The sequence below is a fragment of the Chamaea fasciata genome, unplaced genomic scaffold, assembly GCF_029207755.1.
Source record: "Chamaea fasciata isolate MVZ Bird 193981 ecotype frontalis unplaced genomic scaffold, bChaFas1.0.hap1 SCAF_2, whole genome shotgun sequence".
NCBI classification, from domain to species: domain Eukaryota; kingdom Metazoa; phylum Chordata; class Aves; order Passeriformes; family Sylviidae; genus Chamaea; species Chamaea fasciata.
This window is the reverse complement of record NW_027094087.1, coordinates 19749410-19772115: the sequence shown is the minus strand read 5'-3', so window position 1 is coordinate 19772115 and position 22706 is coordinate 19749410. Positions and strand designations below refer to the sequence as shown.

General features: G+C 38.0%; 1 protein-coding gene across 3 annotated transcripts in view; it reads left to right on the top strand.

The window, feature by feature from the left end:
- The window catches only part of ZPLD1 (zona pellucida like domain containing 1), a 48572-nt gene extending 28077 nt beyond the window's left edge, over positions 1 to 20495 (top strand). For all 3 annotated transcript variants that reach the window (XM_066177344.1, XM_066177347.1, XM_066177346.1), the window contains 9 exons: positions 4397 to 4617; positions 6973 to 7154; positions 7805 to 7877; positions 10922 to 11019; positions 11647 to 11727; positions 12551 to 12722; positions 14023 to 14131; positions 17046 to 17075; positions 18939 to 20495. In XM_066177344.1, coding sequence (XP_066033441.1) covers positions 4397 to 4617; positions 6973 to 7154; positions 7805 to 7877; positions 10922 to 11019; positions 11647 to 11727; positions 12551 to 12722; positions 14023 to 14131; positions 17046 to 17075; positions 18939 to 19114 — 1142 coding nt within the window. In that variant the 3' untranslated portion in view covers positions 19115 to 20495. The remainder of the gene's footprint in view (positions 1 to 4396; positions 4618 to 6972; positions 7155 to 7804; positions 7878 to 10921; positions 11020 to 11646; positions 11728 to 12550; positions 12723 to 14022; positions 14132 to 17045; positions 17076 to 18938) is intronic.
- The last annotated feature ends 2211 nt before the right edge of the window (positions 20496 to 22706 follow it).

The following is a 22706-nucleotide window of genomic DNA, read 5'->3' as shown; positions in this document are numbered from 1 at the left end:
ATGTGTTACTATCACACTGCTAGGTGCTTTGTTGACATGTGGACCAACAGTGGGTTTGATTCTTTTCTACTTAATCAATATGAACATGAAGAACAGAGAAATAAGACATGCAAGGGAGATCAAATATATTGTCTCTATTCCTGAGAAAATCAGTTTAGCTGGGTATTTCACAAGCTACTTGTGTGTATATAAATATATATATATATATTCCCCTTCTATTATTTATGTTACGTTATGTTATGTTATGTTATATTATACTATATTGACATTTATATATAAAATATAAATATAAATGTATAAATAAATACATATAAGTTCCCCTTCTTAGCATTGATTTTTACAGTCTTGCCTCTGAAGTGTGAGTGAATTTTACCCACCTGCTTCAGAGCTACCTTTTGAGTTTCATATATATATGTGGCATTTTTGGTCCCTGTTTCAGGCTTCTTGTGAGGTTTGCAACAGAGAGAGGGAAGTTTATGTTCCTCTTTCTGTGTTTTAAAATTTTTCTCTGGTCATTTTTTTGCACCTGCTCTGTGCCAAGGTTTATTTGCAATGTGATACCTGTGAATTGAATTAATCTCTTACTGAGGGTATTTAGGGGCCTCTTGCAGTTCTGCCTCATAAAAATGAGTCATATCAGATTCCATGTCTGCCAAATCTCATTGACTTGGGAGAAAATCTGTTTAGGTTACAAGTAAACAGATTTTTTTTAAAGTAAATTCTAATCACCCCTCACTGGCCATAGGAGCTGAGAGCAGAATCTTGCTTTTTCTTGTTTTTCATCTAAGGCAACACAGATTCAAAGGCCAGGGTTTAACCCACAGTCTTACTGTTGATTTTGAGAGCTAGGATAGAAAAATAGTTATTTGTTGGTTGTGCATCTGAGATGGAGGTAAAAGCCAGGAAACCCTTTTCCCCCAAGTCTGACAGGTGTTATTTTCAATATGCAGAAGGGTCTGCTATGTAGCGAGCTGGGGCTGGTGGAGCTGAGAGGCTGCTGAAGATGGGTGAGAGAGCCTCTGCAGGGAGAAGGGGCTCACTGTTCCTCTGCTTCCCCAGCACTTGGCTCAGGCTGTGGTTTCAGCGATGCTGCCTCAGGGCCCTTTGGGTACAAATGTAAGGGGAGAGGTGAGAGCGAGAGGTCAAAAAGGAGAACATTTTAAAACCAGTATCTTCCAGGCTGAGATACTACTCACAGAACCTGGTAATGGATAGATTATCTTCCTGTTCCTTATTTGTTCCACACAAGGAATCTTTATTGCTGTCAGCTGGAATTCCAAGCATGGTGTGCAGACACCAGAGAAGCCATTGGGTGTTGAAGTTGTCTCCTCTTTTTCTTTAAATGTTGATGAGAAACAGAAGCTGTCCTCAACAAAGAGGACAAATGAAGCCTTCCTAGAGGAACCATGGAGCTCATCCATTTTTCATTTGTTTGTGCTTTTATCATTCATCGCTTAGGTGACTTCTTGCGTAGGAATGGTGTTGCATAAATAGGATGGCAATCATACAGAACTTTTGTTTCTGCAGTTTGCAGGTTTACTTTTGAGTGCAGGTATGCAATATTCATCAGGAATGGAGGAAAAATAGTCCCATTTTTAGTAGACTGAAAATGCAGTGATTTTTTTTTTGTACCAAAACTATATGTGTTCTAGAGAATATATAATTAGGTTACATCTTACCATTGTTCAGAGCCTGTATAGGGAAAAAGACTTTAGTCCTGCATTGCAGTAAATCATAGCTTTTAGAAGGCTTCTGGGGCATAGAGCCATAACAGTCTGTCTCCAGTCGGGACACACAGTTTTGATTCAGGGGCTTCTTTTCTTAAGTACATGTTGAGAACTTAGTGGGGACTGAGGAAATGTTGCAGCTTTTCCACATATATTTTGCATTTTAATTCAATATCAAAGCAGTGATTTGATCAAAGAGGAGGTTCATAAGGAGAAACTGGTTTTGAACTAGACAGGTCTTTTCATTCCTCTTCTGATGCAACGATTTTTATCCGTGGTTTTCTGTGGAAAACTCTTGTCCTCTGAAGGTTTTTTTGCTTCCTGCCCTGGGGCGAGTTGTCAGTGTGTGGAGGGGTAAGAGAGCAGAAGTGGGCAGTGGAGCTGCCATCATTTGCCCCCTTGAGTCTGCCCATAATTCAAGATGGCCTCTGTCACTGTAGGATCTGTGTAACTCTTGAGCTTTACTCTCTTGCTTGAGAGACATCCATGAGCACTGCTGGCTATGGGCAGCTTGTGTGGTTTGAGTCAGAAAGAAACCAAGTGGTTTGCCTGTGTGGGAACTCTGTGACAGAGAGGCCATTATGGTTAAGGCTTCATCAGTTGGGTGCCCTAACCTTCAAACCTTCAAACCTTCAAACCGCTCCTCTGACTCAGAAAACCAGAAGCTTTTAATGCTGGAATGCAAACACTTGTTTGTTTGTTTGTTTCTTTTAACTTATACAGGAATAATATTTACCTTCCCAAATTGTCAAGAAATGAGCTAGATATTTAACATCAAGGGGGGTATTAGATCTGTTTGGGACTGGCTTCAGATAAATTTCTGAACAAAAAAATGTTTATTTCCAGAATGAACTAATTTGGCAGCAACACTTCCTCATGAAGTAGTGGGCAGAAAAGATTAAGTCTAGAAAGGTTGTTTATTCTCCTGTATCATGCAAAAGTTGGTTTTGTATGGTACGGTCTCATTTCCCACAGTGTCAAATGATAATTTTGCAAGCAGTAATGGTAACTTAATTGGTAGAGTTATTATTCTGCTTTTTGAAAAGGCTTGAAGTGAGTTATAAAATTAAGCGAGCTACTTTGTTACATCCTACAATTTGTTACGATCTGACTGTTTGTGCATCAGTCCAAGGAAGCATAAATGCACACTTTGCCATTCCCCTTTTTGTACTGCCCCTTTACCTTAGTACACTCATTAAATGGTTCATAATAGTTCTCCTGCAGTGAAAACCAAGGCATGCTGCTTCCTGATCTTTGCGTGGCACATTAGTGGGATTATGATTGTGTACAAACCAGGAGAATTTCAGGCCAAATCACTTCAACTCCTGTCTTGCCTCCAGTACCTTTCTGCCCAAATTTACACCCAGTGAATAACATTTATCATGGCGTTAGCTCAGGACTCAGTTTGGCCTCTTATTTTCTGCACTTGATTGTTTTGGCTTGAAAGCCACCATTAAAGCTGTCTAAATTAAACTGCTTGTGCTCTTGTACCATGTGGGAGGAACTAGTTTATTGTAATGGAAATTTCATTTCCTCTTTGCTGTGACTGCGAAGTGGAACAATTCATTTTAGCAGGTTTAATGGTACAGTATTGACCGAAGTTGTTCTACAATTTTTAATAGCCCTTAATATTTAGGCAGATGTAATAAATTAGTTCTATACAGGGGAGATGTCTGTGTTTAACACAGTGCAGTATGTATTTTTGTAAAGCATTAGAGGGAAACACCAGAAGAGCCCCCCCCAACCATCTACGAGCAAAGAAGACCTTAAAGAAGAGCAGTGTTAGAGCTTTAAAGCAAAACAATCTGTTGCATATGGCTGTATCTGAACCTGATGCTTTTCCATTCAGTACATAAAAATCTTCAGAACTTTTGAACAAAAGGTCAAATTGTCTGAAGATGGCTTTTTTGCTGTTCAAAAATTGATCAGTTTTAACAGCTGCTGCTTTCTAGGTCTTTTATGTTGTCATAATGCACAGAATGAAAGATTGCAAGATACTTTGTGGTATTGATCATTGTCTTTCAAGGGCCAACTGATTTTTCATTAAAGCTCAAGTTGATAGTTCTTTAAAAAAAAACCCCCAAAACCCCAAACTGAAAGCACAAGAAAAACCAACTTTAGAGAGATCATAATAAATTACTCTGGTATGCTGTTGATTGTACTTCGAAGTTTGCACAGCCTGAGACTTTGATCTCAGACGAAGTGGACTCCTGACAACTCAGAAAAAAATGTAGCCAGCTTCCATGCCAGAGTGGGCCAGGAGGCAGGGCTTGGCCTTCTCAATTTCTCCTAATTGTTGGAAATTTCTGTTCCAGAGGAGGCTGCTTAATCAGACTCCAAATATTTAACCACTTGCTGTTTTCTACTCTGTTGCAGTGTTTAATTTTATGAATGGGCTACTAAAAGATTTGCTGTGGGATTTATGTATTTCTTGCTTGGTCACACTATGTTGCTATATGAATTCTTGTTTTTTTCTTTAGTGAAGTGATAGAGTCAAATCTAGTCTTCAGACTAATGCAATTCCTACCTTTATATTCTAATATTTTTCTGCAATGAAATGTAAAAATTTATTTGATTGGAAGTCACACTGCTAGATTAACTGCTACAATAGTTGTCTGATGATTATTTCAAGTCTTCTTACAATGTCTTTCCCTGTATTTTTCTTGCAGCTGAGCGAGATATCAATGTTTTCTGTGGAGTACAGACAATTACTATGAAGATAAATTTTTGCACAGTTCTTTTTTCTGGTTATTCTGAGACAGATCTGGCACTGAATGGGAAACATGGGGATGCCCACTGCAGGGGCTTCATCAATAACAACACCTTTCCAGCAGTGGTCATTTTCATCATCAATCTGAGTACTTTGGAATCTTGTGGAAACACTTTAGTGGTAAGATGAAGTGAAAGCGAAATTGTAGCATGGCTGTGGATACATAGGATCAAGTGAATGCTCTTGACAGCATTGTATCTTTCATAGATAGTATTTACTTTGTCTAACCCAGTTAGAAACGTATTGCATACCTCAAAGAAAACCAGAGAAAGTTGGTAACTTATAATCTTGATTACTGTTGAGAAAATATGGTGGGCACACATTTGTCCTTTGATTAGAAAGTGTAATTTTAATTTAAGTATTTTTTCAATGGAAGAATGAGATTTTTCCAAGGTGTTTCTAAAACTCTTGCTGACCATGCCTTTTTTTTTCAGAAGAGGAGAATTTCAGTTTGTGTGTATCACATTGAGTGACATCAAAGTGCCTATGAATCACTTTAAAAAACAAATTTAAAAATGCATTATTTTCAAGACTCTTATTCTTTCCAGAATTCTTATTTGTATTTGATCCCTGTCAGTTTTTATAACAAACCCTCTGTTTTGTTGCTAATAATTTTGCAATAAAATGTTTGATAGGCTCTGTGACCTCTTTGCCTTAGGCTGAATATTCTTTCAAATTTAGACAAAAAACCAGTTCAGCCAATTAAAGCCCCTTTTTTCCAACTATAGCACCTCCATGATTTGCAGTAGAAGAATTTTCCAGGAAACAACTTCTTCCTGTTCCTGTGTAGCTGGTCACCTTGTAAACTCCCTTAACTTGCTATGTGATCATGATCATAAAAGCTTGATGTTTAAAAAACAAATCAAAAAAAACCCCAAAAAGACCCCCCCCCCCCCCAGTCTGATAAATCCAAATGGTTGGAGCTCCCCATGAAGTCCCCCACCAGGCTGCACTGAATACAAAGACAAAGTAGCAGCTGCTAAAAATAAACCCAAAAATATTCCCCATATCCTCTCTGTTTATTCATGCTGTGCCCCAAATGAAGACAAAAAAGGAGCAGGGAGCATTTCTTATCATGTTCCCCACACTGGAGTTTTACAGTCCCCTGCATTTCTTGGCAGTGTTTCACAGCAAAGACCTTCAAGCTAATTTTCAATAAAAGTAAAGGAAAGACAATAGTTCAGGCAGAATTTGTGTAAAACCCAGGTCTTTCTGTAATACAGAAGACTCAGCTTTTTACTTTATGGGGGTAGGGTGGTGAGCAAACTAACAAAGCTGACTGTAGTTAACTGTACTGCTTTAGCCTGCACTGTTTAGGCAAAACTTAGATCCTGGAAAATTCTATTTTCAACATTTTTTTGCCATTTAGAAAAGTATTAAGTACGCTGTGGGCAAAATGCATGCCTGCTTCTGTCTTTTAGGTGTGTTTTTGGTAGACAAAGAAATCAAAATTTCTTCTGTGTGTTCTGTGCCATTTACTGCAAAATGTTACAACTCGTGCACCTCAGGATGATTCTTTCATAATTAATTGTGGGGGTTTTTTTGAGAAACTAAGTGTTTTAAAGCTACTGAGAAGATCTGTTTTGCTAATACAGTTACACAAGAGAAATTCTGCAGTAGAAGTCCAGCGCCATGTTAATTTGTCCTGTAGTGTATGTGCGCGCAGAGAAAGGAATTTGTGCTGCTTCTCAGCTGTTTTTAAACCACTCCTTTATTCAGATCAGTAGCTACAGATGAAGTGGGACTGGGCTGATCCCAGGAGGGAAGTGTCCCTCATTTTTCCTGGGGGCTGTGTGACTTTGCAGGCTCTGCACACTCTGTGAGCTGAGCAATACAGAACAGCACATGCCCATGGATGCAATTTAGGTAGTATTGGCATTAAATTTGTATTACTTTTCAGCTCTGTAGTTTCTGACAGTTTATAGTTTTCAATTAATATTTAGAAATGTATAATATAAACAAAAGCCACACACTCAAAGTTCAAGTATTTGACTTATGTCTTCTTATTAAGTACCTTATTTTTGATGTGTACGAACCAAAGCTCAGCAGTGAGAGTATATTGTTTCTGTGAATGAAATTGCTTGTGTATCGGCCTTTCTATTGGATATGGAAGATCATTGTAAAGTAGTATTTTTCAACTGTAATAGAAAAATTGCATTAGTTTTTCCCAATAAGTCACATGAATTCATTGGGAATGTAGAGAAAAAAGGTACCTACCAAAAAACACGCTTCCAAGATTCATTCTTTTCAAATGTTGCTCAAGTCTGTTCTAAGAACAGGGGAACAGCTTGTGAATTTCATACACATGATTCCAGGGAGGTGAAAAACAGAACACAGGGAAGATGTTATTAAACTCAATTAATTTTTGAAGGTTTTAGTGGAGATATTTCAGGATAAATTACCATTAGTGTCCTTAAGGTTTTTTTGTTCCACAGTTAACTTCAGCTAATAGTAATTTTCTGTCTTCCTCAATAGGTATCCTCAGCCCGAGGTATCAATGCTTATGGAAATACCTCAGTGGTACAGATAGGTAATATTTCAGGCTATATTGACACACCAGACCCACCAACGATTATCAGCTATTTGCCTGGGCTTCTGTACAAATTTAGCTGTAGCTACCCACTGGAGTACTTGGTCAACAATACCCAGCTGGCTTCGTAAGTGTGCTTTTTCATTTCAATGTGTTTCATCCCCATGTTTGTGTAAGCATGTATATGTGCATGCCATTACAGCATTGTCCATGTAGCAATTTTTGGCTGTTTAAGAGTAAAGGGACAAGAAAAAGCACCAAAAAGAAGAAGTGTTGCAAGGAAAAAGAAAAATCTGTAGTATCATTACATGAGATAATACAATTTATTAAGAACTGCTGTTATGAAGAGACCCTTAGATAATGTAAAATTTCCCTTAAAATTCAGATGTTCTCTTGAAAAGTTATAGCATAAAAAAAAGAAAAAAAATCTTTATGAAATAGTTTGCAAGCTTGTAAATATAGAATGCAAGAGGAAATATTTCCATGAGTAAACCCTGTGCATCATTTAAAGTGAGTTCCTTTTTGTCACTTTGCCTCTCTGCTAATTATTTTTCTGATTCATGTTACCAGTAAGCATCCATTATTTTCTGCATAGTTAAAAATGTCAGTATTTCCACTATAAATTCCTGTTTCTGAAGTTTATAACCCAAATGCATAAATTACCTCCTTGTGATATGACTCATTGAGTTTTTTAATGATAAAGCCCACTGAAGTATACAAATACAAAAATAAGGAATCTTTCTTCATGATGGTTTTTGGTTTCTGGTTTTGTTGTAGGTCATCAGCTGCTATTTCTGTAAGAGAGAACAATGGTACATTTATCAGCACTTTGAATTTGTTGCTTTACAATGTGAGTATAAAACACAGTGTGACCTGGACTAAATTAATCTCTGTGCTATGTGGATAGAAACTGTGTTAGCAGCCCAAAGTATAGATTTCTCTCCATAATTTGCTTTTTTCTTCCCACTCCTCCCATGAGCCAAGCCTTTCTTCCAGGCATCTTTCATCTCTGAATTCCTTTCTCCTTTTTGTTTGCATGTACCTGCTGTCTTGTATTTATATGCTGGTCTTTGAGGACAGACACAGTCTTTTTGTCCTGTATTTATACACTTCCTCAATTTACAGCTCTGGCTTTCAGTTGGTAGTGCCACATGACTAATCAATTGTAGCTATAACAATCATACTCTGGAGCACGTACTTTGTTTGCATTTTTAATGTTTCTGTATGTATGTATAGGTGCTTTGTGCTGAAACAGAGAGTACTCTGTAGTATTCTCTAAAATTATTGCAGACCTATTCCCATAGCAATGAACTGTAGCACTTTGCCTGGGGTATTTTTTTGCTCAAGCCTCATCAGAGTGTTTTGATCATCTGTGAATGTTGTGAAGGATGTATCAGTTCCAAATCTATAGCCTGATGCATATGTTGCCTTATGGTGTGGACTTTAAAGATTTTAAGGGTTAATAATTAAAACAGTTTTCATCCAATGCTTCTTCCTTATGTTTTAGATAATTTGAATATGCATTATTGTAAAACCTTTTACCATGTAAAATGGGTTGGTGACACTAAAACATGAAAAATGCAAGGACCTCTACTTAACATTAATCCCTGAAATTATATTTTTGTGTTGATTAAAATTTTTGCTCATACATTTTAAATACCTGATTTAAATATCAATTTTTCAATCTATCAAGCATCATTTTTGTAAATTATGAATCTGATTTTTTTTACATTATTATTCATGCCATCGTGTTGCTGAGTTATAATTCATGCAACTGATTTAAAAGTCAATGCTTTATGCTTTGAACATAATGAGCTATAATATATTGCAACAGGACATTTTTCAATGGCATGCTCTAAAAAATCATGTTTGTTTGAAAGAGCAGAACTCCAAGTAACAACCTATAATCTGCTAAAATGATGATTATAGTTCTCTCATTTTTAAATAAACCTGTGATCAAAAAGGTGGGGCTGAATGATGGTAGGCAAATTTCCCAGTCAAGCCAAGCATTGACCACAGCATGTTGACTGCCTTTCAGGGCCCAGCTCATCAAACAGTCAGGGATGAATGCTATTGATGCTCATATTGAGCACATTTTTTTCCTCAGTTATCCCATGCCAAAACGTGCTTTCATCCTGCCCACCCCTGTAAGCTTGCAAGTTGACCATGAAAAGTGGTGTCTTTTCATCCTGATGTCAGTCACATTATTTGCCCTAGTCAGTAGCGCTGTCATGAATAATACTGCTAAGACTGGCAGATTCCAGTGGTGGACATGCCCTTCTGCTTTGCTTCCCAGGGCTGGATAAATACATGGACTGCTTGTGCACTGCCTGCATTTTTCCCTTTTGGGAGTTCCTCTGGACACCTGCTGTGTTGTGGGCTCACTTGATCCCTATTAACAGTCCTGGTTTTGGGGGGCGCCTCAAGGCTCATGTCCACCCTTGCTATTAGTGAGGAGAGGTGTACAGATGTGTTTCTTGACTGTAAACAGTTGTCTTCTCCAAATTTAGCTGCAGTGTTATTTCTTAATATTGACTTTTCATATTCTTAGCTTACCTCTGTCTTCCATCACAAAGTGTTGTTTAGATTTACTTTGTGATGCTAGTACATGTCATTGTTAGGAAAGATAAGAAAAGCTGTTATGATAGACTCAGATTTTAATAGCAAAATATTTAATGGGATTTCACAGAGCCTAAGTGGCTATGTGCTTTTATGCCTTTTTGCAAATGTCTGTCTAAATGCATAAAAACTACTCTTAAAGAATAAAAGAGCAACTATGGAGTGTAATAGTGAGGGTCTTAAACTTTTTAATGAGTTGCAAAATGTGGCAGAGCTAAGTGTTATAGAACTGTATAATTAATTCGAAAGGAGGCAGACCTACCTGAAGGCCTCTGACACTGCACAGTTTAGATATTGGGCATGCTGTGAATTTTGGCAATGTTACCTTTGAAAAAAAATCACTTGGTCTCTGGTGTGAGCCTTCTTGTTGCTGTCAGCTGCTGCTTGCCATGGTCTCGCTTGCCACAATGAACCTGGTTGGAATCCTGTTTACCAGGTTTTTCATGTGTACTGAGAGTTTTGACCTTTCACAAGAGGTCTCAACATGCTGGGTCACTGTGCTACCTGCATTTGCAATGTGTTTGCCATAGTGACTTTACCAGATAATGCATTTTGATATTCTCAATTAATATCTGTCACACAGATCTGTTTCATGGCTTTGTTGCTAAAGTGACGTGTATGGTTTAGATTTTGAGCAAAAAGCCCCAATAAAACAGCTATATTTAAGTAGCAGTATATGGGGAATTCCCGACTTTTATGTTGAATATAGCCTTCTTGAAACAGCTCTTTTGAAATACTAGAATTTAAATGAAAATGTTTGTTGTAGTTTTCAACAAGCCAGCTTCCATAGAAAATACACTTTGCATCACAGAATGTCTTTGTTCTCCCAGACTAAAGCTTAAAATATATAACATATCGTGGCATTGCTACCTCCACTAATTCAAGTAACCTTAGCAACCTTTCCTGGAAAGAGTGCAGTGTGACTACCCAGTAAAGCTTCTCTGTTAGAAAACCAGAGCAGCTCCTGTGTTTGCCTGTAAGCTCTGGGAGACTTGCTGGAGTGCCAACGAGTGATTTGTTTTGTTTAATCACTGATCCAATCACCTTATTAAATCATATATTCCCCCAAATTGTTGCATGGGGCAAAGCCAGTCTTTTAGACAAGCTTGTAGGCAATTTCTCTGGCACTGCTTTTTGCTTCTTCCCTTACAGAGGACAAAGTAAATGATCGTTCTACACAGAAGGATCAGAAAAATTGCTGAGAGCTCAGTCTGGATGCAGATGGGTTGTTAGAGTGAAATTTCTGTTGAAACTGAGGCAATGTTTGTTTTACAGGATTCAACCTACAGCCAGCAACTCCTTATTCCAAGTACAGGTTTACCTTTGAAAACAAAAATATATGCAGCTGTAAGAGCAACCAACCTTGATGGCAGGTACCATAAATAGCATTATTTCTTGTCTTGCTTGCTTTTCAGCTCTTGTTACTTATCTGATTTAGAAGCATCTGTCTTTCCTCATAGCTTTTTGTATTTCAAAATAATGGTTGGTGTTCAATAATCCCTGCTCTCAGCTGGAGGGTGTCAGGTCCTTGGCAGTGAATGCATATTTTGCTGCAGTTCTTGTTATGAAATCTTTCCTGAATTATACTTTAAATCCTATATTGCTTTTATTTAGGAAAAGGCCTCTGTTGGACCACATGAGAAAATCCAGGGCTTTTAAAAGTGGGCTGGTTTTGGTTTCTGGTCCTGTGAGGCCATGATTGCTGAGAGGAGATGTGCAACACACCAATGTGTGTTGGTGTTGTGGTTGACTTACATCAGACCAAATGATTTGATTTATAAAATTCTGCTGCTCTGTTGTGCTGTTTAATCTTCTAAGCAGTTGAAGAAACAGGATGAATTGTACAGGGCCTGTTCAATACAGTAACTCAGTTTTGCTGTAACAGCCTGCATTACCTGTTTGTATGCTTTTTTGTACTGTCCTTTAGATCTCATCTCACTTACACCTCCCCATGCTTCCACTGCCAGTTCCCCTCATCTGTGCCTTTACTCCCTGTGCAGGTGGAATGTTCTGATGGACTACTGTTACACCACCCCCTCTGGCAATCCCAGTGATGATATTCGATATGATCTTTTCCTCAGGTAGGTCCTGTGCAAACCCAGTATTCTGTTGGTCCTTCTTTAAAAAATAAATTCTAAATCTCTTCAATAGTGGTTTCTTAAACTGCCTGGAAAGTTTAAGCATTTTTAGTAGGCAGGACCAAGGGCTAGGCTTATAGATAACATATCAGAACTTCTTTGTGTGGGAACATAAACACAGAATCAGGTGCCAAGTCATAAGAATTATGAAGGTAGAAAAGCATATATCCAAAGTAGTTCTATTAGAGATAACATAAACACCTAAAGTGAATGGCTAAACTGGCCTCTATTTCACCAAAGGTGAATGTGGTGAATGACAGGGATGTAAAACATCAGAGACTTCAGTCCAGGAAAGTAGTTAAGCAAATGATTAAATATAAATAGATGCTTCTACTTCTACTCCCAGTAATAACATTTATTTGAATTGGAAGTTTGAAAAACATCTTGGCTGTATCTCAGATTAAATTTTATCCGTGACATCTATTGGAGAGGTACTGTCTTCATTTGGAGTTAACTGTCTGTGCTGGTTAGCATACCTGTCTGCTTTTTGCTTCAGGTCTCAAGTTTCTTTGAGCACTGGAATTAAAAGGTACCTTGGTTATAGCTGTGGTGCTGCAAAACAAAGCAGTGTTTTTGTAGGAATGTGTTTCAGCAGAGCAAGGTGCAGCCTAACAGGCAGATTGTGTCTGCAGATATTTACACTGTGTTCTTTTCCAAGGAGCTGAAATGTTGAACTTGCTACTTAAGCTATCTTATTCTCAGCTAAGAGCTTCAAAGTACTAACAGAGCTTCTCATCCCAGTTTCACTCTTCCCTACAAAAACTAGCTGTGACAAGGATCCACAGACAACCATAATTGAGAATGGCAAGAGTCAAATGGGGCGGTTTTCCTTCGAGGTGTTCCGCTTTGTGAAGCACAAGAACCAGAAGATGTCCACGGTCTTCCTGCACTGTGTGACGAAGCTGTGCAGAGCAGATGATTGTCCCTTTCTTGTGCCAGTAAGTTTTAATTATCTGCATATAAAATAGGTACACTGGGGTTCTGCATATGAGTGTTATGGAAGTTTGCATGGCACTGAATGAAAGCAACTTGAAGAGACTGAAGTAAGAATGTTTTTTGTGTCTGAAGGAATGTGAAATAACTGATGAATGAAGAATATGGAAATGAATGCTGTCATCTGGAGATAAAATAATACTAGACCTGCAAAACACATGTTATTGAATATGTGAGAAATGACCTCTTTGCCTTGTGGTCCTTAATTTTTAAAAGTAACAACTCTGAGAGGCCTTTTGGGTTGATATTCTTAGTATAGTAGTAAGGTAGCCATCATCACAATGGATGAAGAGAAATATCTTAGAATATAATTTATGGAAAAGTTAAAGCTATAGAAGTACTGTTATACTGACAAGGAAAATTTATGAAACCCTCTCATAGTGAAAAAAAAATGTTCCCTTATCATCTGAAAAGTACTCTTTTGTTGAAGTTCATGACGTTATGTTTATTTAAAATTAACCAATTTTAGGAGTATCAGGAACAACAAATATATTTTGGAAATGGAAAGACTTAAATGAACATATTAACACAAAGTTCTGTGATGCCTTCAGAGCACAGCATTGTTTTCCACTGAATGACTTCCCATCTACAATTTTAAAGTGTGGTCAGTTCAGTATAGTCCTGAAATTTTTTATGTTATTTCATATTTTGATGTTGCACATTTACGTAATTCATTTTGCATTCAATTTATTTTCTTAAAGTTCTTTCACAAGAAGCTGATACTAAGGAAATGCTCTTGTTTGAAACTTGTTTGAGTACCCTAGGTTAATGTAGATTATAGGTCACACATGTTAAAGGAGGATACCAGGTGAGAATGCTGGGGATTGCTTTGGTATGTCATTGTTTAGAACTCCATGGAAGACGTGCAAACTCTCACTTGAGAAGCTTGCTAGAATAGGGGTTGTCAAGCAAAATGGATTTGTTGGGGAAAACTGTCTGTAAACATAGCTTTGGGAAATTAACTACTGAAAATTTAATATACTGTAAGATGTATCTTGTACACAACAGCAATGCAGTTTTGTAAACAAAGTGAGGCAAAATAAAATGGGAAGTCAGGAATTTTATAAGATGCACTTCCAGGCAATATTGCAGATGTTTTTATTGCAAAGTAATTTAATGCATACCAAGAAATAAAATCAAAGTTGTAGTATTGCTTACCAAAGAGTTCATATTACATCAGGAAGTACAAAAAGGCCACAATTCTGTTCTGCTCTGAATCTGTGATTGTTTTGATTGACCACTCAGATCTGCAGTAACAGAGAAAAAAGAGACACTGGTGGAAGGACAACTTGGCACCCTCAGAGCACATCTGGCAATGCTGTCATCTCTGCTGGCCCCATCATTACGAGGAGTGGTAAGAATAAACAATCTTTCCCTATGGACTGCAGGAATTTCAGAAACCTGGGGAAATGTTTTGCAGGTTAACGTAAATTTGCAGTGACTTAAAGGGTGAATTCTCTGTGACTTTGCTGAGTATTTTTTTACTACTGCTGAGTACTTCTTACTACATTTTTTACTACTTTGGTAGAAATTTTGAGCTAGTATTTTTGTTTGGCTCTCACATGCTTCCTCCTCCGATAAAATCACTGTGGGATACTGTTATACATATAAGGCCATTATAAAAGTCCAGACTCCGTGGGTTGACTTCTTTTTTTGTCAGATTTCACTGGAGATAATAGAATTTAGCGTACAGTGTTCAGTGTTGCAATTTAATTTGGATGGATAATGAATATTCACTGTCACTTTCTATTCAACATTTCTTCCAGCTTCCCTCTGGGTTTTTATCTACATGTGGTTTAAAATTAATGCACACTATTCTAGGATTCATTTATAAGAAAGAAATGGGACAAAACCATTGTAAATTTTAAACAGTGGGCCAAAATCCACTCCTTTAAACTGAGGGTGAAATTCCATGATTTTAATTTTTATTGCCAATTGTTTTAGGAAAAAAACCCAAAAGGCAGCTCTAAATGTAACCTGCGGTCTCTGAAAAAAAAAATTATGTGACTGCTGCTTAAGTTTTACAAATTACAGATATTTATAAGTAGTTGCAGTTAAGCAACTGATTTTCAGCAGTCTTAGGTTTAGGATACTTAGAGGAGGACTGAATCTGGTTTAGGTAAACTAATTTAAAACTTGAGAATAAAATCCTTTAAATGCCAAGTAGTTCTGCCTGTATACAGAGAGAGCAACTGACCCTCCAGAATGGGGAACCACCTAACAAGAGACCATTTCTAGAACAAATAGCTTCCATTATGAGCAGCATTTCTGCAACGAAAATGAGTGATTTTTTGCATTATACATGGTCCCATTTGAGTTGCTGCCATCTGATTAGCCAAGAAAAAGTGTGAAGAACTAACTTCAAAGTTGTATGCATGAGTACACGTGGGAAATGAATGACGGATTTGCTCAGCCAAACAAGCGCGCTGGAGTAATGCTGCCTTAGGCAAGGAATGGAAACTAGATACAGATTCTTATATGAGCAGCCCTTGCCAGGTAATATAGCTCATGACTCAAATGCTGTGAATGCTATTTTTACAATTCAAAAAAGAAAAGGATACTTATCGATTACCTTTAAATACTGCATAGCTTCAAGCCGAGAGATCTGATGGATGTTTAATGGCCTCGAAGAAAGGATGAACAACTTTATAATTTCATGACAACTGTTGAGGTTGTTTAAATGAAATCATGAATAAGGGTGAAAAAAGGAAAATAATTTTTTAGGTGTATTCTAAAAGTGGGTGGGTAAAACTTTTTTGATTTCTCCATCTTCATAATGTGCTTTTGGAGCATTCCACTCATGCTGTGACAGAAGGATGGTTTAATGGGAAGTACTTGAAAAAAACAGGATTCAGTTCTAAACTCTGCCACAAATTTCGTGAGTGGCATTGGGCAAGTCCCTCAATCTGATTTGCATTTCTCTTTTTCTTCTGGATCAGAAAGAGGGAATTAGTCCTGCTGTCAATCCCCATTGTGAAAATAAGCTCATAAGAACCAGGAGATTTATGAATACTATAGCTAACAAACTAAAAGGAGGAAGATCATGTGAGAACTTGACCAAAACTATCTGGATGATGAATAATTTTGGAGAAATTTGGATAATTTTGGACAATTTTTTAAAAATTTAAGTAAATTTCAGAGAAGGAATACCAGAGTGTAATGCTGGCTTGCACTGATGTGATGCTGATGGAAGTGCTCGCACTGTTTTCAAGGCCAGCTCTGGTCTAGCTTCAGCACAGACACATGTGTCCAGAGCCCACCAAGCCTGCTGCACCTGCCTCACAATGGTCCATATGCCAGTTTTAGGACTGCACAGAAACCCCACATCTCCCTCATTTAGGGTGGAGCTGCAGCTGTCCTGGGTAGGAGCTGAACAGTGCTGCTGCAAGGGTGCTGGTCCTTCTCCTGTGCATTTCTGAACTCATATTTCTGACTTTTGGCTCTTCTCAGAGAAACATTACTCTTTTTTGTTAATCTAAAATAAGTCATTACTGGAGGTGTACACAGAAGAAAATGCTTTAGCCTCTGTATGGAAAAAAAAAGCAGGTACCCGGTTGTGAAGTTAAAATTATGTAGCTTTTGACGGATGTCTCACTTAAACTTCGGAGACAGCTGCTCAAAACAAATGTATACATGAACTGTGCTTACTGATTGCACAAGAAAACCCCAAAACAGTGACAAGAAATGTAATTCTGAAACGGACGCTGGTAAGTAAGTAAAAACTGAAGACAAAATACAAATGTTACCCTGAGTACAAAGCCACTAGTAGCTGCCAAGAGGAAAATGAACATGGCAAAAAGAGCTTTTTTGTAATAATTTATGGTCACTGCTGTATTTTTTCTTGTCAAACTCAAGTTTTTTCCTACAGAGTTATTTTCTAATTTGATTAAGTGAAGGGGCTTATGTATAACATTGTGCTTATGCTTGTGTTGTTACTAAGGGAGACAAAAGAACTGGCTACCTTTTCAATTAAGAGATTTGTGATTTAAGGTGGCATTAGTTTGTTTTTCCAGAAGACATTAAAAATATTAATTAATGTTTTAAGATCTCCTGATATTAAAATTGACGCAATGACATGCAATTAATGTTGTTGTCCATATTTTAACAGATGCTAAAAGCTGCTGGTCAATGTTGCAAGTAGATCTGATGTATTTTTAAGATAAAGCTACAATTATTGGCTTTTGTATTGCAAGAGAGGAGGAGGTAGGCGGAAGTATTTAAAAAATATAACACGTCTTTTTTCCTTTTTTTTTTTTTTTTTAATATAGATGAGACACCAACCAACAATTCACAGCTTGGTAAGTTAATCAGAATTCCAAGAAACATAGGAGAGGGTTTATGAGGGAAGCAGAAGTGAGGACCAACCCTTTTGATTAATAGATATGCACTGGCTGTGGTGGTTTTTTTTTTTTTTTTTTTTTTTTTTTTTTTTTTTGGTTAAATGTGTCAATATCAACATGCTCTGAAAGGAAAGCAATTGGTGACTATGGCATTCTCAGTTTATTTTGTGCACCCAGCACCATCTACACTGAAACTTTTAGTTCCTGTGATGAAACTGAAATGAAGATCTGATGCTACAGCATATGAGGGTGAAGGGTACATTATAGCCACCAGATGCAAAACCAGACTTAAGCAGTAAAATTTGCCCATGCCACACAGGAGCAGAGCAAGAAAATTGCTATTATGGTGCAGTCTGGCTTGGTTCACATCTCAAAGCCAGAAGGTCAGAGCTTCAGCTCCTGTTCTCCTGGCATTTAACCACACAAAGAGCCTGTGGAGAAACTTGGATAGAACTTGTGCCCTTCTAGGGCAGTGAAGGAAGCAGGCTGCAAGGGAGATCAGCTCTTTAAATTTTATGGTGCTTTTCCTTTGGGCACTTGGAACGCTTGTTTCAGCCTGTCTGTTACTATTCTCTGCTGGTAACAAGGAGTGGCTGTTAGATAAGAAAGGACGATCAGGTGGTACATTGGGCCATTCCACCTTGTATTTCTTCATAACAGGACTGAGTGGAACAAGGAATCCATCCTGTCCACTGAAATCTAATTATTTATTCCTTTCTTTACTCAATTTATAACATATAAATGCAGCTACTGTTCTTGTCTGTCATGGAGATTTGTCCCTGTGATTAATTCCTCCCTGTTGTGCTCCTACCCACGGATATAATTTAAAAAATAAAAAGCAAATTCTTTATTTGCTGCACACAGTTTGCTGTGTTCATGGCTGCTACCTTTCCTTCCCATCCAACAAAATCAGCAGCATCTCCATCCCAGAGCCTTTCCTTTGCCTGTTGCTGTCCCTGTGGGCAGCACGGAGGTGGAGGGAGGTGAGGTTCCTGCTGCAGTGGTCAGAAAGCAGCATGGTGTTGGGAAGGGCAGGGTAACCAGATCAACAGTGCTGATTTCCTTTCAGCTTGGGTGAGGAGCGTGGGATTAATGGTGTTGAGGGCAGGGGGTTGCTTCTGGGAGGAGCAGTCTGCTTTCTTACATGGAGGCTGTTGTCATTTAACCTCATTCTCCACCATAGGTAATGGTAAATGTTCATTGCCAAAGCATACTCAAATGAGTTTTATCCCCTCCTGCTGGAAAACACAGTACCAGCTGTGGGTGTATGTGGCCCATTATCTCAGAACTGGTCCATGAACAGCTTGCTGAACTGTAATATGTATTCAATATGTCACCTTTTCTACCTGAGAATTGATAAACATATTAAGAAGCCCTTTCTGAAGGTGTGCAACAAGCTTCCAGAATGTCTGATATCCAGTGACAGGCATGTCTGCTGATTTATATAACTTCGATTTGAAATGTAGATTGTGATAGTGCGGAAGAAATCCTTTCATTAACTTGATTAGGCCACAAATCCTTGTACATCTACCTTGGACTGTGATAGTCTTGCCTTGAGTAACACAGGTCAAGGTTCGTGACTAGCAGATGAGGGATAATGCCTTAGAAGGCACATGTCTTTATCCCCCAGCATGACTGATATTGAAAGAATTGATAACTGTTTTCAAAATGTACTTATATAGGCTTTATCATTCTGAGGTGCAGTTAGTTTTTTACTGGAGTTATACAAAATATTGGGTGTTGGAAGGGGGAGGCATAAGTGTTTGGCACTCATGAGAGATAAAACCAGATCTTACCTGAGAATTTTTCTTCTCCTTGCAGCTCACCCAAACGGACCTCCTTTCCAGATGAACACAGTCACCAGTGCACTGATTTCAGGCATTGTTGTTCTAGGAATTTCAAGCATTTTCTTTTTGGTATGTTCTCTAACCCTCTTGCACAGAAACTGGCCCAACAGTGCAGTCCTGAGTGGCATCCGGAACCCAGTCTTCAACTGAAAGTGATGATTTGTTTGCACTTTTTGTTTGGAGTTGCCTTTCTCGGCTGTGAAATATGATTCCATTAAAAAGTAATATTAAGGCAACAATCCAGTGGTATCCAGATTCTGTTCCAGCTATTCTGTATTTGTAGATTTGCTAGATGATGTTGTGTAGGCAAGCAGCAGCAATGTTGGTAACAAGCCTAGAAAATGTTGAGAATCTCAATTGTGTTTGCGATCAGACTGCGTGACATTTGCCCATGAATGTGCTGACAATAGAGCTCGTGTCTACATCTGCTCAGTAAGGTCTAAAAGCTCATGAGACTGCAGATGAGAACCTTTCCAACTATGCCACTTTAATACAAAGGCTGACATATTCAGAAAAAGTCATATGTTCATAAACACCTAGTAAGGATAAGGATAACTTCTCCTTTGCCATTACATTTTTCACAAAAACAAATGTGTCTCAGGGGGAATTTGTTTTCAGCTGTCTTGGCTAAAAATAACCTAAGAGAGGCTTGGAATAAGTGACTTTTACTTATCTGTAATTTGGAAGTATTTTCTTAACTATATCTTCCATTGGCTCGTGGAGATACCATGTATCAAGTATCACCCAAACTTTTCTCACAGAAAACTATTTTTGGAGTGCAATTTGGCAACTGAGTAAAACTCTCACTGACACACTAATTTTTAAGGGCAAGTTTTGCCCCGTGAGTTTTTCAGTTCTCAGATAAAGCTTTCATTTCGACACGAAGAGTCATCAATCAGTGCTTATTTCTTTAGCAGATTTTCTGTGCAAGTTAGATTTGTTCACTGCATGGATAAGGGGAAGAGGGCAACTAGAAGGATAGCAGGCTACAAGCAGTTCTGTGCTACTGCCTCTAGTTAATCTGATGAACGTCAGACTTACCTGGAGTGAGTATGAGTGACAGGTGCCCTCAAACAGGGGCACAAGGCAGTGGCTTAGCTGTGTAGAGTAGACAAAAATGCTGGTACTAGAGAGGCCACCATAGACACAACATATTAAGCTGGACTGGGTAGACAGTTGGGATTTTGGTCACACATACAGCAGTTAAATTTCATTTTTCATGTACTGTACATACTGGCCTAGAAACACCTCATTGATATTTATCAACATCCTGTGTTAACCATATCTGTGTCTTCACTGATGTGACAGAACTGGCTAATGATCAGGGCTTTTTGGCTCTCAAGGCTAAAGACAAATACAGTCTTGTTCTCAGTTTTCTCTGATCCTGCAAATGCTGTATAAAGGCCTGTTGTTTGCAAATTCCACTGTGCTGTAGGGCAGTATCCCTAACAACCAATACTATGCCTGTTTTCCTCCAGTCTTAATACCTCAGAAACATTTTTGCACTTCAGGGGTTAGGTCTGATGACATGTAAAACACGATTGTTTAATAAAATTATTTTAAACATTTCAGAGTGGATGGTTTGTCTGAACTGTTTTCCTTCCCCTGTCCATTTTTTTAGTTTTGTACATGCTTCCAGGGATCTCATTCTACAAAGAGGAAAACTGGACCTGCTTTTTGAAGTTGTTTTGGTAAAAGCTTTCAATATACATGATAAATTAATATAATTATAAATTTACTGACCTTTAAAGGAGTGTGGTAAACTCTGGAGATTTATCTTCCAGCCTGGGGATAAATAAATTCAGATAATCCATTTTAATTTGCTAATAAAGACAACCACAAAAATCCCATTAATGTAATTACTACTTAGTAAGGAGCAGCTTTAGCTGGAAGTTTCCAGTGGTGGAGATAGCCATTATCATCCTTAGAAAGTTGTTTCAGCAGTTAATTGCTATCTTCAGTACTTTTTAAAATACTTGCTAATGTGAATATGCCCATTTAAACTTACCAGCCATTAAAAAATGTCAGGCTTATGTCTGTGAGAGAGAGGGAGAGACCCATTTTCTAACACAAATCCCATACAGTTTGGCTAAAACCATAGAAAAAGAAAGTGAATGGTTTTGGAAATAAAAAAGTTGCTGATATCATACTTGTCCTATTTGATTTCTCTGTATTTCTGGAAGACAGTTTGTTGCTTTTCTATAAGGAAATGTATTTCATAGTAATTAACAAAGTCTTGTTTACCAAATTTTTTGAGGCTTGTGTAACCTATTACAAAAATGGAGTTGCTACTCAGTAATGTATATAGAGGATTGTATTCTTCTATTTGTTAAAATTTCTGGAGTGGTTTGTTTTTGTGAAGAACCAGGTAAGATATTTGTGTAACTTTTCCTCATGTGGAAATTTCTAGGTATTAAAGGGTGATCACCCTCTAGCTAAATGAGTGACAGAGTTCCAACAGCTGTCTGTAGGAGTCATTACTGAGCTTGCTATGGACTGTGAATGTATTTGTCTCCATCATTCATTAAAAGAGATAAATGAGTTCCTCCTTGGTAAAGAAACATGGAGAGCCACAGGTGAAAAATGATGCCTAAACCAAGGCTTATCCATTTACAGATCTGACATGGAAAATATTTATGAATTGTAGGGGAGCTGAAAACTTGAGCCAGGCTGGCAAAATATTTCTAGGAAGGTGAAGGCTGACTAAATTTGTAAAAACATCCCCATACTGGTTTGTTTGAAAGAAATAATACAGGTATTAAGGAACACGTGGAATCCATAATTTGTGACCTCACAATTTTCAAGTAACAGGTTAGGCAGATATTGAGTGGATGTACATGAAGGTTAGACCCTACTTTTTGAAGGGCAGGATGTCAGGTGAGAGGGAATGGGGAATGTATTGAAAGTATAAATTACATAGAGCGGGCACTCGAAATATCAAGTTTTAAATGAAGCACTGAAGCTAAGAAGACACTCTGTACTTTGAAGGAGCTCTGGCATGATACGAAATGGGTATCTTGGAGGTGTCAAGTGAAACAATTGTTAAAAGAGTAGTGGCTCTGACAAGGCAGACACTTCTTTTAGGGGTGCCTGTTATATGTGGGTGGGGGGTTTTTTGTGTGGATTTTTTTTGGTTTTGTTTGTTTGGTGTTTTTTTTTTTTTTTTTTTTTTTTTTTTTTTTTTTTTTTTTGCAGATTTTTGCAGGTAAGCACAGTGTACTGAAATATTCTCAGGTCTGTGACCCGGATTGTGAAGCAGACTGAAAAGAAACTGAAATTTTAAGCTCAGTTCTAAGTACAGTAGAATTTAATAAACCTATAAAGGGATGAAAACAATTCCAGGCTTCCCCTTTGGAAGTGATAGATGGTGTGTCCAACTGGAGCTGTGTATACCAATGATTGGGATACAGTCAGTTGATATTTGAGAAACAGGCCTTGGCTGAGGAACTTAGAACTAAATCACATTTCCTACTTTTTTCTGCAGACAGTATGTCTTACTCTTGATATCTCCTAGGCTCCACAAATGTGCCAGAAGAAGCAGACTTGCACTGATTAAACTACTCTTCCTCTGGAGGAGACATAGGTGGGGATATTGTGGTAAACTAGGAAATGTTCCAAGTGTTGCAAAATGGTCCTTCCTCAGGTTACTCCCAGGTTTTGTTTCAATGCCACTTGGACCTTCCACTATGCCTTTCAGGATGAAGGAGGTAGGATGGATGTGGAAGACACATCAGAGAATAAC